Source organism: Thamnophis sirtalis, unplaced genomic scaffold, assembly GCF_051295495.1.
Source record: "Thamnophis sirtalis isolate CommonGarterSnake01/CBP01778 unplaced genomic scaffold, rThaSir2_p1.2 scaffold_3, whole genome shotgun sequence".
Lineage (NCBI taxonomy): Eukaryota > Metazoa > Chordata > Lepidosauria > Squamata > Natricidae > Thamnophis > Thamnophis sirtalis.
This window is the reverse complement of record NW_028261383.1, coordinates 172216398-172234938: the sequence shown is the minus strand read 5'-3', so window position 1 is coordinate 172234938 and position 18541 is coordinate 172216398. Positions and strand designations below refer to the sequence as shown.

The following is an 18541-nucleotide window of genomic DNA, read 5'->3' as shown; positions in this document are numbered from 1 at the left end:
GAGAATCCTAAAAACAAATGTATATTTGATGGCTGAGTCAGTCGTGAAATGCACAAATTTCAACTTTGTTCCAAATAGTTTTTAAAAAAAATTATCCTGGGTGAGTGCTCTCTTTAACAAGAGATGATTAACACATTTATGACTACCTGAATCCCTGTGCTTTGCTAATCATTGTTTATTCAAATCTGTATGTAATTGGAAATAATTGTTCAAAGTACTGATTATGCTTTCACATAATTTCTGCCAAAATTATGGATATCTTTCTCTAACATTTACTATAAATATGTTAGCAATAGTGCTCTGACTTGGCATTGTTCTATAGACTATTGAAAAGGGAGTGGAGTGATGACAGGAAGTCATTTGATTGAAAAAAAAACAATTTCATGTTTTTGCCTCAGTATGATTTATTTTGTTAATTTTATGCAGGAAATTCATGATCTTTTGAGTGATTACACACTTAAGTATTGCTTTGTGGACAAATACAAAGGAACAGGTGAGTAAAATTGTATTTATAAAGTACTTTGCTATGAATTGAGGGTTGGAATGTCATGAATAATATATCAGGATCTTTCCACCCTAAGGCAGAATACCCTATTCTTGATAAATATCCTTCCAGTTTTTCCATGGAAAATATTCACAGATTAAATAGCTTTTCTAAGTAATATTTACACTAGATGGTTTTAAGAGCACTTATGTTATGTTAGAAATAAGTGAATGGTAGTGGAAGAGCATTTTTAAATATTGTCTGCTAAGTTCTTCCTAAAATGGGGTGATGGTGGTAAAGTTGTTTTGTATTCTGTATGACTTTTTATCACTAAATTTAGAAAGCACTGTTCTTCCTCTCTGAAGCTGAGTTATTTCATTGCATCAATATATTAGTTAGATCATTGTAAAGCATGAAAGCATTCCTTTCCTGATAAAAAGTTTTACTCGGATGTAAAGAGCATTAACTGATTAATGCTTTATTGAGATATAGGGTAGGAACAAGCTATTAGTAGCTCACAGCTGCTTGCATTGCATTAAGATGCAGTTTCTGAGGTTAGCATTCTAAAAGAGCCCGGTTTTTGCCTTCCTATAGATGGATTGAAAATTGCTTGATGAATATTTTCTTCCCAAAATAACAACATACATACATATATAGAAAACAAAATGTTGTATTAGAAATGTATTTTGGGTATGTTTAATATGGCAAATACATTACTGAAAAGGGCACGGAAAGATGAGCACAGCCTTGTCTTAGTGCATTTTCATGCGTGGCACGACAAAACCGCGGTCCACTAAAGCGCGCCCGATTAAAGCGCGTCGCTGACGTCATCAGCAGCGCGACAACATCGACCGTGGAGAAAAAAGGGCGCTTTAAAAAGCGCTTTGAAAGCAAGCCGATTCACGTTAAGGTAAGGGTTAGGTTTAGGGTTAGGTTAAGGGTTAGGGTTAGGTTAAGCGTTAGGGTTAGGTTTAGGGTTAGGTTAAGGGTTAGCGTTAGGTTTAGGGTTAGGTTTAGGGTTAGGGTTAGGTTTAGGGTTAGGTTTCGGGGGGTTAGGTTTAGATTTAGGGGTTAATTTTAACTTTAGCGCTCACAGCGTGCTTTTTTCGTCGCGCTGTGATGATGTCAGGTACGCGGTTTCGTCGAGCGCGCTTTAGTCGACCGCGGTTTTGTGGTGGAACCATTTTCATGATCCTTGAGACTTTTTGCTTTCAAGTGCCTTTAAAATCCAGTATAATATTTATTATTTTTATTTATTATTTATTAAATTTGGTATGCCGCCCACTCTCAAAAGAGACTCAGGGCGGCTTACAATAAAAGGGAGTGGGGATATAAAAATAAATAGCAATAGCAATAGCAGTTAGACTTATATACCGCTTCATAGGCCTTTCCGGCCTCTCTAAGCGGTTTACAGAGAGTCAGCATATTGCCCCCAACAATCTGGGTCCTCATTTTACCCACCTCGGAAGGATGGAAGGCTGAGTCAACCCTGAGCCGGTGAGATTTGAACCGCTGACCTGCTGATCTAGCAGTAGCCTGCAGTGCTGCTTTTAACCACTGCGCCACCTTGGCTCTTGGCATTCGCTGGCTGGGGAATTCTGGGAGTTGAAGTCCAGACATCTTCAAGTTGCCAAGGTTGAGAAACACTGCCTTACACTACCTATCCTCACTTTCATTATCACGGAGAAGTGTAAATAAAGAACTAGGGGGAGGAAAGGAAAAGGAAAAGAAAAAATCAACCACGCTTGACGACTTTGTGAAAGTGTTTATTGTCCAGACACTATGGAAACACAAAGTGATTTTTTTTCTCTCTGACTAGTTGAGGAAGACCATTTGTTTATAATTGCATAAACGTTCTGCCAGAAATCTTCAAGAGAGCTTTGCTTATTGTATATGTTTGCTGTGGAGCGTTTTGCCAATTGCCTTCACGTCCTCCTTTTCTTGCAGCTTTCGTCACCTTACTGAACGGGGAACAGGCAGAATCGGCCATTAAGAAATTTCACTTGAGCACCCTGCGAGACAAGGAAATCACAGTGCAACTACAACCCACAGATGCCCTCTTGTGCATTGCCAATCTGCCCCACCTTTATACGCAGCAACAGTTTGAAGACCTGGTCCGGCCGTTTGGGAACTTAGAGCGTTGCTTCTTGGTATACAGTGAGAAAAGGGGACACTCGAAAGGTTACGGTTTTGTGGAATACATGAAAAAGGATTCGGCAGCCAGAGCAAAGTCTGACCTGTTGGGCAAGCAGCTGGGAACGCGGACTCTGTATGTTCATTGGATAGATGTCAACCAGTTGACTCTAGACCTTATCCACTCAAAATGCCTCTGTGTAGATAAATTGCCCCACGGTTATAATGATCTTGAAGAACTCAAGCAGACCTTCTCCGCCATCTGTCCTCCAACATTCTGCCAGGTAAGGATCTTAGTTGTGGGGAGCTGCTTTTCTGGTAATTATGTAGCATCCCAACAACTCTACATGACTAAATGATGCTCCCTATGTAGGTTCCTTTTCCCAAGTTTCTAAATTATGTTGCTTATCCCTTGTCAAGCTGTAATTAAATATGGATTGCTCTTATGAATGCAACAGAATGTACACCCTGTCCAATAAGGAAGCTAGCTTCTTCTCCTTGTCCTAATTCCTTAAGGCAGTGTTTTTCAACCTTGTCAACTTGAAGTCCTGTGGACTTCAACTCCCAGAATTCCCCAGCCAGCTATGCTGGCTGGGGGATTCTGGGAGTTGAAGTCCACAGGACTTCAAATTGACAAGGTTGAAAAACACTGCCTTAAACATCTGGAATTTTCTAAGCTTAAAAGAAAATGTGCATTTCCCAATAATTGGAAGTCTCTTTGCTATAAAATTGGAGAGAACTGAATGTTTACAAACCTCTTTCTTGCCGTTTGTGGAAACGTTCATTGCTTTACGATTAAATTATATGCCATCAAGCCATTGTCAGTTCTTAGCGGCCAAATAGGTAGATTTTCTCCATGAAAATTATGTATACCCTGTTTCCCTGAAAATAAGACCTCCCTGTATAATAAGCCCAATCAGGCTTTTGAGCCGAGGTGGCGCAGTGGTTAAATGCAGCACTGCAGGCTACTTCAGCTGACTGCAGTTCTGCAGTTCGGCTGTTCAAATCTCACCGGCTCAGGGTTGACTCAGCCTTCCATCCTTCCGAGGTGGGTAAAATGAGAACCCGGATTGTTGTTGGGGGCAATATGCTGACTCTGTAAACCGCTTAGAGAGGGCTGAAAGCCCTATGAAGCGGTATATAAGTCTAACTGCTATTGCTATTGCTATTTATCAGATTTTGGCAACACTATGTTCAAGAATCAACAAAGAAATACCGTGTTTTCCCCAAAATAAGACAGGGTCTTATTTTCTTTTGACCCTCGAAATAAGCACTTGGCCTTATTTTCGGGGAGGTCTTATTATTTTTGAGGTGCAGGAGGCTGCGAGTGTGGTCACTTCATGGCTGCTGCTGTGTTGCAATATTTTGGGGGAGGGCTTATTTTAGCGCATGTGCTCAAAAGCCTGATTGGGCTTATTATCCAGGGAGGTCTTATTTTCAGGGAAACAGGGTATACATAATTTTCATGGAGAAAATCTACCTATTTGGTCACTAGGAATTGACAATGGCTTGATGGCATATAATTTAATCAAATGCACATACGGTATATAGAATAACACTAAAATGGGCCTGATATAATTTAAAGATTCCCCCAAATCCCCACCTATATCTCAGCACTGACATGTTTTTCATTGTTAAAAGGAGCCCCAAAATCACAGGCCTCTTGCGATCCAACAGTATATTGGTATATGGATAAGAGAGGCACATATTAATAGATGGGGATATTTCATAGAAGCATAATTGAGTGACTGTAGAAATTACCATTCCTTAGACCTCCCAATTCTTAGCATTTGCTTCTCCGTTTCAAGAATTTCACTAAACAGTAGAGTTAGAAATTAATCCTTAAATATATTCATTTTTGCATGGATTCTGCAGCTTTGTTCCCCTCTAATTGGTTTATGTTTGCCAAACAACTTTTGAACAGATGATGTTATTGGCGTTACCTTTATGGCCACCTAATAATAACAATATGGACAATATCTGCTACATGAATAACCAGACTAGGGATGAACCTACATGTTATGTCGTAAACCATGGGTTACACGTCACATACATGAGCCAGAATGAAAGAAGCCACATTGTTTATTTGAATGATATACAAAACATGTTGATTGCAAATTATTCTTGATATGAATGTTCAATAAGAAACGGTTGAAGGTTTTGCTTAGACACTTACATACAAAAAGATGAGCATTTATTTTATGTGCATAATGCTTCTGTTGACACAGCACTTAATTTAGTTACAGTCCTTGTGTAATTTCAGAAGCAAAGGTTTTAAAAAAACAGGATTGAAAAGGGTGAAAGACACTCTAGCTCAGATGCAATTTCATTTCCTTGCAATATTTTGCTTAATATTTTATTTAAACAAAATATATGTCTTCTGGGGAATGTTTTGATTACACTGGAGACTTTTGCAGTGAGGACGAAGTCAGTTGCAGCACCCAAAAGGCATTAAGCCAGGAAAGTCTGGAGCTCTTATCTCTCTAGCCTCCATTTTTCAGAACATGTGTCTTTGATATTTATATTGATTATATTTATATTCAACTGTCTGATCCTTTGGCTGGGTGCCAACAGTGTGCTCAGCCAAAAACAAAGCAATATGAACAATATTATAGCTTAATGAGATATGTGAAGTCAGCCCGCTTATTTCTCCCAACTAATTCCATTAAAAACATGAAGTAACTAGGTCATTTTCATAGTGCTGTTCCCCCCCACCCCCACTTTTCATACAGCTGGCATGTGGTCAGGATGGGCAGCTGAAAGGCTTTGCAGTCCTGGAATATGAGTCAGCTGAGATAGCAGAGATGGTTCAGCAGGCTACCGATGGCTTTCTACTTGCTGGGAACCATATCAGAGTCTCTTTCTGTGCTCCGGGCCCAGCTGGACGAAGTATGCTAGCTGCTCTGATAGCTGCCCAAGCAACAGTAAGTCTCAGCTCTTGCAGTCCTGATTCTGTATATAATTTGTCTCTTGCTAATCAATGCCATATGTCATATGCTTTTGTTATTTTAATAATTTTATTTTGGCCTGGAACAAGCTCTGCATCTTGGTGAATACCACAGGCCTCTTCATTTTCATTATTAACAAACACTCGTATTTTCATCAGTTGTCTTTTAGTCATGATCTACTCTTTATTGATGTCACCTGTATTATCAAGTATTTTGATAATGATAGCCATATTTCCTGCCACCCCTCAAGAGGTAACACAAAATGCATCTTGCAGGAACTAGAAGTTTTTTTCGTCGATTAAAATAACCCAAAAGATTGACTAATGCATCACATTGCTGCAATAATTAAATCTTCAGCTTGCACATGGATGCTTTCTTCCTGCCTATAAGAGCTATGAATGCACATTTCTTTCTCTGCCAAAGAATCCAGATACCTTTTTGATTCTGCTGTTATCTTTTTCAGGCACTTAACCGTGGTAAAGGGCTTCTACCCGAACCCAATCTTCTTCAGATTCTGAACAGCTTGGGGAATCCTTCGTCTCTCCAACTCTTACTCAACCCCCTACTTCATGGAGCCATTGGAGGAAAGCAAGGCAAGTTCAGTTAAAGAATTCTGAGTCTGAAAGCTACTTAGGGACTTGACCAATGTGATATTTATAAGCTTCCAGCATATAATTCCATTGATAAAGCTTGATTTCCTCTCACTATCTGAATTAGAAAAATCAGTATGGCATAAATACTTAGGACTTATCAGCTAGGCTTGGTTTCTGATGTTCTAAGCCAGGGGTGTCAAACTCGATTTCGTTGAGGGCCGCATCAGTGTTGTGTTTGAACTGGGGGGGGGGGAGTGTCTGTGTGGCCAGGTGGACGTCCGTTTTCATCTGTGACTACCTCCTGCAGCCCTTTGCCAGGGGAAACGAAGCTCGGGGGGGGGAGCTCCATTTTCGCTGGAAGAAGCACCATGGGCCGGTCCTTCACTGTTTTCAGGGTGGTCCATGAGCCAGATCTAAGGACCATGTGGGCTGAATCTGGCCCACAGTCCTTGAGTTTGACACCCCTGTTCTAAGCTAACCAGTAATATGGCTTAGAAAAACAAAGTGCTGTATGGGTTATGCCATACAGCATTTTTGTGAAGCATTTCAGTCCTTCCTAGACTTACTCAGTAGATTAAGACATTCTTTCTTCGAATGTATACATTTCTCATTTTTATTAGGCAAAGCCAAACTATTACTAAAACTCGTCGTAAGGCTACCCAATGTGAATGTGCCAACGCTATCAAGCAATAACATTAAGAGAAACTTTTTTTTTTGGAGGGAGGAGGCATTCAAATTCAGTAAATCAAAAGCCAAACTCGATAAGATATTATCGTGACCCGTCAAAACCGCGTTCCACAAAAGCGCCGGCGACGAAATCGCGTATGTGACGTCATCACAACGCGACGAAAAAGATCGAAAAATTGAAATAAAAATTAAATTACAGCAAGCCGATTCACATAAAGGTCAGGGTTAGGTTAAGGGTTAGGGTTAGGGTTAGGTTTAGAGCGTTAGCGTTACGTTTAGCGTTAGGTTAAGGGTTAGCGTTACGTTTTTCGTTAGGTTAAGGGTTAGGGTTAGGTTTGGGGGGGTTAGGGTAAGGTTTTCGCTTTATTTTTACTTTTTTCTATCTTTTTCGTCGCGCTGTGATGACGTCACATACGCACTTTCGTCGACCGCGATTTTGTCGTCCGTGGTTTTGTGGTGGAACCGATATTATGAGCCTCTAATGACTAAGAATTTCAAAATTTGCTTATATTTTTTACAATATTGGTAGGTTGCCTTGCCATTTTTCCTAATAGGATGAAATAAACTATAATGATTTTCTTTCAGGAATCCTTGGCGCACCACCAGCAGTCTCCCTTCTAACCAACCCAGCTCTCTTCACAGCTCAACTTCAGCTGGCACTCCAGAATCAAACACAAGCACAGCAGGTGACTTGTTCTCCAAGGGTACAAGTAGAAAAAAAATGTTAATTTTTTTTTGTCACAGAATGGTTGCTGTACATACCTGCTTATCTCACTGTTCACATTTTTGAAAACGAGGCACAGAATACCTTGTTCTAAAGTGCTCGTGCAAATGTATGACTCAGTTCTTTCTCAAGAGTTACTTTTGTAGGTGGAAGTGTGTTCTGTGTGTATGTGTGTGTGTGTAAAACCAAATTTTATAGTCTTTCAAGTCAAAGCAATCTAGTTGTATGTTCAGCAGCTGCAACTAAGTTTTGCTATTAGTGTAAAATACAGCAGTTTGCAGTATTGCATGTAGTGATCGGAATGTCCTTAGGCACTGGCATATATGAAAATAGAAAAAAAGTTGCATTGTAAGCTTTGCTTTCTAATCATCTCTTTCTCAATAGCTTTTCTAGCTTTTAGTTATTTCTCAATTTCTTATTTTTGGACTTTCTGTGCTTTCTGCTCCAGAAGGCATTTCTTGGAAACTTGCTCTTAGTCCAAAACCAGGTCTGGGCACAGCTCCTGCAGAACAAGGAAAACCAGACCATATTCCATGTGAGTGCGAGGCTTGGTCTGTGTGGAAATATGCTGATTGTGTGCAGATGTGTGTAGTGTTTGTGCTCAGTGGAAGGTGCACTGCAGTGACCATTTTCCAGTCTTTCTCATACCGTGGCCTCAATGCAGAAGACGTACAGTGTGTTACTGAACTTTTAATTTCAGAGCGTGTAGCCTAGGAATTTAATGTTTAACGTAGTATTAAGTAACTAGCATGCTTTCTTGCCATAACTTTGTGTATGTCTTTAATACAAGCCCATTATGGATCCTCAAAAAGCAAAGGATGCTAAGAATATCTTAATGCAGTATGTAGGCTTATTTTATTACCTGTGTATCTCTTTGAGCGCAGCTTTGTGTAGTCAAAATTGCGTACTTTGTGATTCCGGAGATAATAGATTTTATCCTATCAGCTAACTGAACCAGTGAGACATTGTACATTATATAAACCATAAAGATTTGTATAAATAAATATATACATACCCCTGGTATGCCCAAATATGGGAGGAAGCTCACTGCTTCCATTCTCTGTCCATCGGCTCGTCACAAGACACCATCCAAACAGAAACCCAATATTTTTACTGTTGCCTTTGTTACATTTGTGTTGTATTTGTGCTGATAAATAAATAAAGGGAGACTAGTATAGATCTATTTCAAGCTATTTAGCTCTCATCAGCTCTCATTAGCACAGGTTCTAATCCCAGTAAGGGTATGGCTAGCTGATGAGAGCTAAATAGCTTGAAATAGATCTATACTAGTCTCCCTTTATTTATTTATCAGCACAAATACAACACACACACACACACACACACACACACACACACACACACACATCCTTCATGGGTTGCTATTTCAGAAAAATGTAGTATCTCCCTCTCCCCCATTCTTAAGGAATGAGAGGTTGTTCTTAATTTCAGACAAAAATATCAGACCTGTTTAATACATTTCTATTTTTAAGAGCCTCTGGATAGTATCATATTTAATGGGATTGGATTCAAGATGCATCCCTGTGTTTTTCTTAATATTCTAGCTTCCTTAGGATCTAGATATAGCTTTACAGTTTGGTTTTGAGATAGAACGCACTTATTATTATAGCAATGGAAGGAAATGGCAATCAGAACTTTTGGAACTAACTTTGAAATGTCAATTATACCTGTCAAAAAATGATTGGTACTGCAGTTTAACCCTTCAAAGTAGTGAACAAATTGAGATACTAAACTAACCACTTGTACTGTGGAATCTTGCCTGTTTAGATCCTGTTTAAATACTGCAATTTAGACTGTTTGTGGCAGCTAAACTCAGTCAAGGTCTTCCCCTCCACAAAGGGGTTAAAATTTTAAATGGAGATATTAAAGTCATCAGGACACTTCCTTCCTCCAAGTATTCTGTTTTTTTCAAAACTTGCAGCAACATATTAGCACTCCTCTGCCAGATGTTTTACGTGGTATGTAAGTTTACAGGATCCGGTTTCTGTCTCTCTCGTAGACCACCCCAAGTCACTTGAAGTATGCATGGCTATATTTCTTTCTGTTTAGTTCATTTTTGGCATTGCCTTGCTTTGACATTCGCTGCTTCTGGCAGGCTTACAGTTTGGTTTTGTGTGATTTTTAATGCATGATGTATGCATGTAATCTCAATTGTTGAAACCTCTTGTCTTTTTTGCAGAAACCTGGAATCTTGGGAGAGTCTCCTCATGGTTCCTTGCAACACAATACGATGGGAATGTCAAACCCTCCAGCTTCTCAGGCCGGAAATCAGTTATTAGGAGAGATGTCCTCAAGTAAGTTCTTAGTTGTGGTTGTCCTATTAAAAAAAGCTTCCAATCTGTACACAGGCTTTAAGCAGTAGACATGGAGGTTTTCTTGGAGCCCTTCATGGTATTGGACCTGGGTACTTGAGAGACCGCCTGCTGCCAATTACCTCCACCAGACCGATTAGATCGCACAGACTAGGCCTCCTCCGAATTCCATCCGCTGGCCAATGTCGACTGGCGACTACCTGGAGGAGAGCCTTCTCTGTGGCTGCTCCGACCCTCTGGAACGAACTCCCCGTGGAGATTCGCACCCTCACCACCCTCCAGGCCTTCTGCATAGCCCTAAAAACCTGGCTGTTCCGACAGGCCTGGGGCTAAAGAATCATTGCCCCTATCTCGAATGGTATGATTGTTGCGCTTTTTAATTATGTATTGTTTTGTGTTGTTGTCAACGGTCTGTATCCCCCTTCCCTTGCTTGAGTTGTGAGCCGCCCTGAGTCCCTTCAGGGAAAAGGGCAGCATACAAATGAAATAAAACTCTAAACTCTAAACTCTTCATAAACAAAGATATAGATTGCAGAAGATTCCTGCAGTCTCATAGCAAGATGTTGGAATGGTTCGTTTTCTCACTCAAGTTAACTTTTCACTCGCTTAAGTGAAGAGACTTATTTGAGTTGACTAGATAGTGGTGGGTTGCCCTTCAGATGGAAATTGATACTTTCGTTTTGATTTTGCCCTGGATTTCAGTACAGTTTTTGCTGCTCTTCTCAGAAACTTGGTGAAAGTTCTATTGGTGGGAGTTCTATAGAATGTTATAGTTCTGTAAATTCCTGCCCTTTCTGTCCCCCGACTGTCTGAAAAAGAATATTGTGCTGAATAGACTATGAATACAAACACAAATTTAGGTGACTTTTTTAGCCTTAAAGTACAGCAGGTCAGTGATGTGCAGGCAGGGGAGGCACGGCCTCACCACTGTCAATCATGAAAAGGGAAAAAAATGTAAACGGGAGAAGGCGAGTGCTGAGGTTAGGCTAGCTAGCTGCTGCCACACCGTGAATGACTGCCTGTTTAAAAAAGCCTCTAAAAAGCGCCCTCTGCTATGAGGCAGGAGAACTGCATGCCTCATCTAGTCTGACTTTTTAGGCGCTCGAGCAGAGTTAAGCGAGGGTTAAAAGCCTAAAAAATCCCGAGGTAGTTGAGGCACGCAGTTCTCCTGCCTCACAGTAGAGGGCGCATTTTTAGTGGCTTCAACTCTGTCATTCTGTTTAAAGCTGCAGCGTCGCGCTCACTCTTCCTCCTCTTTCTCCGTTTCTCATGCCCTCCACCCCACGCTCCTTCTTTTCCTTCAAATTTCCTTTTTTTCTTTAATAAATGCAATGCTCAGACATTCTCTCCTCTCCCGCGAGACCCCACTGACTAAAGCACTTTCTTTTGCCCGCCTGAGCTCGCGGCAGCCCAGCGGGCTGCCGCGAGCACAGGCGGGTGAAAGAAAGTGCTTTAGTCAGTGGGGTCTCGCGGGAGAGGACTGCCTCACCAGCCATAAACCTCACCACACGTCACTGCAGCAGGTGAATAGATTATGACTAAAAATATACTTTTATATGTGGATACAGAACTAAGGGTTTTCTATTACTTCCATTACTATTATTTGTATTGGCAAGAATTCATGAATAACCTGTGAGGCCCCTATTTCTAAAGTTGCTTATAAAGACTGGACAATATCAGGATTTGCTATTAAATGCTCCTTAAAATGCTGCCCCTCAAATGGTGATCCATTTGTTCAGTAAGTAGACTGATGCCTTAGCCCTGCTATCTAATTCTCATAGCTATCATTTGGAATGTACTCTTTACTGGATTCCTGTTTCCCCAGGTGGTTCTGTGCCAGTGGATGTTTCCCCAGGAACTGTGAAATCTACTATCTTGCCTTCTGCAAACGTGTCCTTGCCCTCTTTCTTGGGACCATTGGTGATGGAGAGGGAGAATGCTGCGATGGGGACCCAGGCTCCTCCCCTGACTTTACCTGGCCTACAGGGTCTCACTACCTCCATTTTGGGATCTATGATCAGTGGGCTTCAGAAACCCTCTGATAACGGAGCAGACAATGGTCCTCAGGGTCCTCAACTAGCTAATGTAAGTAGGGCCACCAAGTTTAATATTCAACACCTGCCTATATTACTGAAAATCTGAACATTTATTTAACGGCATAATTTTATCATTATTTACTGTAGTCATTTAGAAGTAGGACAGACAAGAAACTCTTATTTTTTGTGACAGAACTCTTTGCCCGGTGCACTGGCTAATGCTCCCCTTTCCTTGCAGATTTATTTTCATTAAGGATTCTTTGTTTTGTTTTGATTTTATAGTTATTGTATTGTATTTAATGGATTTATAGGCCACCCAATCCCAGAGGTCTCCGGGCGGCTTACAGAAAAGACGCAATAAGAGCGGAAAAATGTGCACATTTTGCCACCCGTATCGCCACTATAAGTCCTATTAAAGGCTTTTAATAGTGTTCGGTCGGATTCGGAGTTACTAGCCCTCCAGCGTCGCTCTAGGCGTCTCTTTTGGCGCTTCATCTCCCGGAGTTCCTCTGTAAACCAAGGTGCCCTCCTGGATCCACTGCCGCAGAGAGGCCGCAAAGGCGCAATCCGATCCAGCGCCTCAGTCGCCTTAGTATTCCAGGCGGCGACCAAGGATTCTGCCAGATTGCGGGCAAGGGAGTCAGGTATCACTCCAAGCTCCTTCTGAAATCCCAGCAGGTCCATCAGGCGCCTGGAGCGGAACCACTTAATCGGTTCCACCTCCCTGCAATGGGGGAGTAGCTTCCCAAAGTCAAGCCTCAACAAGGAGTGATTTGACCATGACAAGGGCAAGATCTCTATTCCCCTTAATTTAAGATCATGTCTCCACTACCCCAAGAGAAATACGAGGTCGAACGTGTGTCCCGCTCTATGAGTCGGACCCTGAACTACTTGGGTCAAGTCCATGGAAGCCATGAACTTCTGAGCCCCGTCAGAGTGTTCGCCTAGAGATGGCAGGTTGAAGTCCCCCAGCACAATTAGTCATGATATTTGCAGACATTAAAATCTGAGTGCATGCAAAACAACTACTTTCATGGTACAATTTATAGAGCTGGAATGAACGATAACTACCTAGGTTTTTTTTGTTCGTTTAATTACTAAGAATGTGGAGATTTTATGTGTTGCTACTTCCTGGAAATGGTGACTATTGCAGTTTTCCTTACAGGTTTCTCTCCTGGGAGAGCCACCGAAAGACTTCAAGATTCCACTCAATCCATATCTAAATCTGCACAGTCTTCTCCCTAGAAATAAGATTGGAGGTAAGCAGTGATTGGCAGAGAGGGAAACCAAGAGAAAATATTTGCTCCCCAACTAAAATCATGTTTGGCCAATATTTAAAAAAAATAATAGATGGGAACTTTGGATGTTGCAGTTCCCAATTTTTGAAGGATGCAAGTGGGAAAAGACTGTTCTGGAATAATACTTTCAAACATGGGTTTGGGTTTATTCTCTGTTTTTCTATTTATTCCTTAGCTGTCATCCTCCCATCCTAGCTTTCTTTGCTAAGTTCGGGATTATATAACTTTTTTAGTTTACTTATTTTACTAGGTTTATATGCCACTCTGGTCATCCACTGACTCTGAATGCCTTATGCTCTCCTACATAAACAATGTTAAACAACTTAAAGGATTAAAAACTAAAGATTTTTCTGCTGAAGAATGGTTTCAGGAATGGTATCTCAGAAATTGGGATCATAGCATAATTCAGAAGTTCTTTAGCAAATGGGTACATATTTTATTTGGATTGCTAAATTAATTAATTAATTAAATTAATAGGATGTGCAGATTTTTTAAAGCTGGGAGGAAATCGGTTTACACTTTAGAGGACAGATTCACAAACATTGTGATACTACAATTACCTAAAATATTGAACTAATTGCATATGATGAAGCTAGGAAAGAAATGAATACGCCACTGAGCAGGATTGCAGGCTCCACCAGGTAGAGATTTCAAACCATCTTTCTCGGAAAGCCCTTTGTTCTACATTCTCTGGTTATGCTTCCTTCTCATGCTTTTGAGGGGCTGTAGTGACTTGATAGTTCTTTCTGCCACACCATGTACAGATAGTCCTTAACCTGTGGCCACAATTAAGCCCAAATGTTTTGTTGCTAAAGTGAGTTTTGCCCCATTTTATGATCTTTCCTGCCACAGTCGTTAAGTGAATCATTGCAGTTCTTAAGTTAATAACATTTGCAAATGCTGGCTGGAGAATTCTGGGAGTTGAAGTCCGGGCCTCTTCAAGTTGCCAAGGTTGAGAAACACTGATCTAAAGGGATTGTAGTCTTATTACTGCATATTCACTTTACTTGCAGGTGGAACTAATAAAACATTCAATCCGAAGACCGGTGCACTTGGCAATGCTTCCAATCCCAGAATGCAACAGGCATCCATGTCTGATCTTCTCTTGCCCTCATCTAGTCAATCAGAAGATAATTCTGCATTTGACTATCAGCCTGTGAGTATTAGTAAATTGTTTGTGATTATCAGAGTTGGAAAACTGGGGGGGACAGATGGACATGTAGGCATGCATAGGTTTTTGCTTTTCATTAGTGAACATATAAAATATTAAGTGAATGTTTCAGGACCATATTTGTCTTTGGCGGTAGCAAAAGTTTCTTGAAAAGATCTATTCTCTCTTATTTCAAAAGGACTTGGTATCACGAATATATCCCCAGGCCAGAGAGACATCATCGCAGCAAAGCGTATTTGCACATAAGAAGCAAAAGGTAAACATTAGTTGTATAAAAACTGTCCACTAATTAAAATGAACCAGATTTTAGGGAGCTCCTTAAAAAGCTGCCAATTTCTGTATCTGTTCCTTCTCCTTTTGCTATTCAGTCCGTTACCCCTGTTCCTTGTGGAGCCAAATGGTACAATTATGTATATGAGGGGAAAATAGCATCGGTATAGGCCAGTGATATGCATAGATCTATCACCAATTTATGCATAATTATATATTTTAGGAAATATTTAAGAGGAAGCCATTATTAGCTAGAATGGAGAAGGAGCAAAGAATGGGTGAGAAGGAAAGTTGTAAGGTATATACTGGAAACGTATTGGTCAGGAACACAGCAAATGCCAAGAAAGTCCCACTTTTTGATCTTCTATAGCTGTGATGGTGAACCTATGGCATGTGTGCCACAGGAGGCACGTGGAGCTATATTTGGTGGCACGCTAGCCGTCAGCTCCAGCGCACGTGTGTGCCAGCCAGTTGATTTTTCGCCCTTTCGGAGGGCCGGGGGAAGCCATTTTCACCCTCTCCAGGCTTCAGGAAAGCCTCCAGAGCCTGGGGAGGGATCGCGAGTGCATGCGGGGGAGGGTGTGTGTCGCATGCGCAGGTGGGTGGGGAGATTGAGTGGGCACATACGCAAGATAGCGCTCATGCGCGCAATTTTGGCTCGCTGTAAGGAAAAGGTTTGCCATCACTGTTCTATAGTATCACGTGTAGACTTCATAGTGAAACTATAAAAATGTTGGTGTAAAATCCAGATGCCGAGTGCCTATTTCTGCTTTCAGTCAGTGAAAAGCAACAAGTTTACATTTGCACAATTCCTAAATATTGAAATATGACAGTTTGCGTGCAAGCACCTAAAACACAACCCAATTTCTCTTTCAGGTCTCATCTCCTGGGTTTGAGCAAAACCATCTAGGAACTCCATTGCCCCCATTCTATACAGGGTCTCCAACCTCATATTTCACAAGTGGCCTTCAAGCTGGACTTAGACAAAGCCACTTGAACAAAGTAATTTTTTTTAATCATTAAAGTAATTGGAAGTTTGTGTACAAATTAACTTTGGATAGCTTTCAATATCATATTGCAGTTGCTTGCGCATTGCTCCAAGGTTACTTCAAAACATCAGGACCACCACTCAGAGTTTCCGTCTTCTATGACAGTACCAGTTTTTTCTCTAGACAACTCAGTGTTTGGCCACCAGTTGCCTGGTTTGACAACAGCCTGCTTGTTTTTGTGTTTACACCTGAAGACAGAGAGACATGATATCTTACAAAAACAGTTTCGGATACCACCAGTAAGGGATATACTGTATTTTTCGGAATATAAGACGCACCAGAGTATAAGACACATCAAGATTTTGAAGAGGCAAATTTTTTTAAAAAAAGTTTTTGCACTCTGCAGACCTCCCAAAAACGGCAGGTTTTTCAAGAAAATGGGCCTGTTTTTGTCAAAAAAAAAAGGACGTGCATAACTTTTAGGAAGCTTATAGCGTGCTCCTGGGGGCGGGGGGGGGGGGGGAATGAGCAAAAAACAGCCTGTTCACTCATTTTTAATAGCAATAGCAGTTAGACTTATATACCGCTTCATAGGGCTTTCGGCCCTCTCTAAGCAGTTTACAGAGTCCGCATATTGCCCCCAACAACAATCCGGGTCCTCATTTTACCCACCTCGGAAGGATGGAAGGCTGAGTCAACCTTGAGCCGGTGAGATTTGAACAGCCGAACTGCAGAACTGCAGTCAGCTGAAGTAGCCTGCAGTGCTGCATTTAACCACTGCGCCACCTCGGCTCTCCCCAGCCCCCAGGAGCACTCTGGAAGCCGCCTAAAGGCTATGGACGTCCATTTTTACAAGGGTGGGGTGGGGTTTCGGGAGTCCAAAAATGCTGCATTCAGTGTATAAGACACACCCAGATTTTTCACCCTCTTTTTTGAGGGAAAAAGGTGCATCTTATACTCCGAAAAATACGATAGTAAGAAAGAAAGAAAAAAGAAAGTATTCACCCAGTGGAATATTTGATGTTCAGGTTTGTTTAATGAAATGAAAAGTTTGGCAGAGTATGTGATAGCTGGAATCCAGACTACACGTTTACTAATTTTTGTGTGCCTCCAGGGTTCTTTCGGGGACATTTTCTAGTAGCCCCTATGTCCCTCTCCCCAATTTATATACCTGAGCAAGGTGTCAGAAACCTTTAAATTAAATCGAATAATGGTTTGATTCTTTCCTTATCTTTCAGGCTATCGGGATGCCACCAATGGGCACAGGAGAGAATGTCCATGGGTTAGGACCAACTAGCCCTTCCCACAGTAGCTACACAAAGGTGAGATGATTCAATCCAAAAGGAATTCTGAAATTTGGAGGTTCTCCTGTGCGGTGTTGTCGCCACACTGGTGGGCTGCTCATGTGTCCTTGCCTAATCAAAAGGAAAACACCAGACGAAATTCCTCGGGATGAGCTAAAGCTTCGACTGATCATCGAAGGGCTCTTTTATTAGAAAAAGTTAGTTACAGCGTCATCAAAAAGGAGTGTATCAAAAGGCATATATAATCACACATGGTACAAGTAAACTAATGAAAAGTTCACAGCATTCTACAAATAAACCAATAGAAAATCACATCATGGCAAAGGGTGGGCAAAGGAGGAACAGAAGATTACAAGCTGCGTGGCATTGGGAGGGGGAGAGGGGGAATAGAAAGTTACAGCACAGCATAGGGGGAAGAAAGGGCATGTGTGGGAGTAACTGGCTCACATAGTCCTTGTTACATGAGGCTGCATAGTGAGTTATGACCGTTAGGCCAGAAAGATGTTTCTGGTGCGATGTTTTTGCATCCCTGTGTTTGTGTGTTTCAGGCAGCAGAAACTGCCCTGCACACAAACACCCGGAATGAATTCCAACACTCCTGAACTTGTTATTTCCCTGCCCTGCTTCTCTCTTTTCTTCCTATGTTTGTTCTTCTTTTGCAGACTCCCATTGGAGGCCAAAAGCGAGCCTTTTCTCATCTGCTACCCTCTCCAGAGCCTAGTCCAGAAGGCAGCTACATTGGCCAGCATTCTCAGGGCCTGGGAGGGCACTACGCAGACTCCTATTTAAAGCGAAAGAGGATATTTTAATCGATTTCTTGGTGAAGCACTCTTATCCTCCCTAGCCCCAACAACGTGTATATTGTTTGTAAAAATATTTTTACTGTTTTATTTTAGTGTTTTTTTTTTTAAATGCTTGTATGTAAAAAAACCATAAAACCTTTATGCTTCTAAGGCCAGCTGCAATCTTGTTGTCTATTTTGAACCATTGTCCTAATGCTAATCCTGTGATCTGATATCTTTTTAAACCAAACCTCTGTGGCTGGGACAATCTTTGGCCGCATTGTTTTCTAGAGTGACTTGTTTTCTTGCAGTTACACTCCTGAGTGACACATAGGACTTTTTGATAGAATCCAGCTTTTATATGGTGCCTGCAGTTGGGCAGAACTATCTAACTACTGAATTGATAATTGGAATCCTTAATGCTGTGTTAAGGGAGGATAGATAGAAGCACAACCTCCTCCAACCAGTGTGGTTTGGGCAAGATCCAGGTTTAAACGAAACAAAGAAGAACTCAATCAGTTCCTTAAGCCTGTTTAGATTCAGAATAGGCAATGTTGTCCTTTCTCAGAGGAGACCTACATAGGGTTCATTTTGAGAGAGTGGGAGTCTGGGGCCTTCTCCCCAAGGGATTTAGACTTCTGCTTTGGTATAATGACTTATTTCTGTTTCATAAACATGCTACAATATTTTTACTATAGATAACTGGCTGGTTTGCTGTATTTGTCGCTGGATTTGAAATCCGTCAACAGCTGGATACCAACTTTCTTAAAGTAAAGCTATATTTATATCAAA

The 18541-nt window shown here is 41.2% G+C and overlaps 1 protein-coding gene across 2 annotated transcripts in view; it reads left to right on the top strand.

Moving 5' to 3' along the window:
• RAVER1 (ribonucleoprotein, PTB binding 1) overlaps positions 1–18541 on the top strand; it is a 28728-nt gene extending 10187 nt beyond the window's left edge. Inside the window, exons 2-15 of one of the 2 annotated variants that reach the window (XM_087710959.1) lie at positions 427–493; positions 2432–2901; positions 5350–5541; positions 6029–6158; positions 7431–7531; positions 8018–8104; positions 9767–9881; positions 11725–11984; positions 13101–13194; positions 14247–14389; positions 14583–14660; positions 15551–15676; positions 16902–16985; positions 17630–18541. In XM_087710959.1, the coding sequence (XP_087567085.1) occupies positions 427–493; positions 2432–2901; positions 5350–5541; positions 6029–6158; positions 7431–7531; positions 8018–8104; positions 9767–9881; positions 11725–11984; positions 13101–13194; positions 14247–14389; positions 14583–14660; positions 15551–15676; positions 16902–16985; positions 17630–17776 (2094 nt within the window). In that variant the 3' untranslated portion in view covers positions 17777–18541. The remainder of the gene's footprint in view (positions 1–426; positions 494–2431; positions 2902–5349; positions 5542–6028; positions 6159–7430; positions 7532–8017; positions 8105–9766; positions 9882–11724; positions 11985–13100; positions 13195–14246; positions 14390–14582; positions 14661–15550; positions 15677–16901; positions 16986–17629) is intronic. The other variant, XM_087710960.1, reaches the window with a different exon arrangement.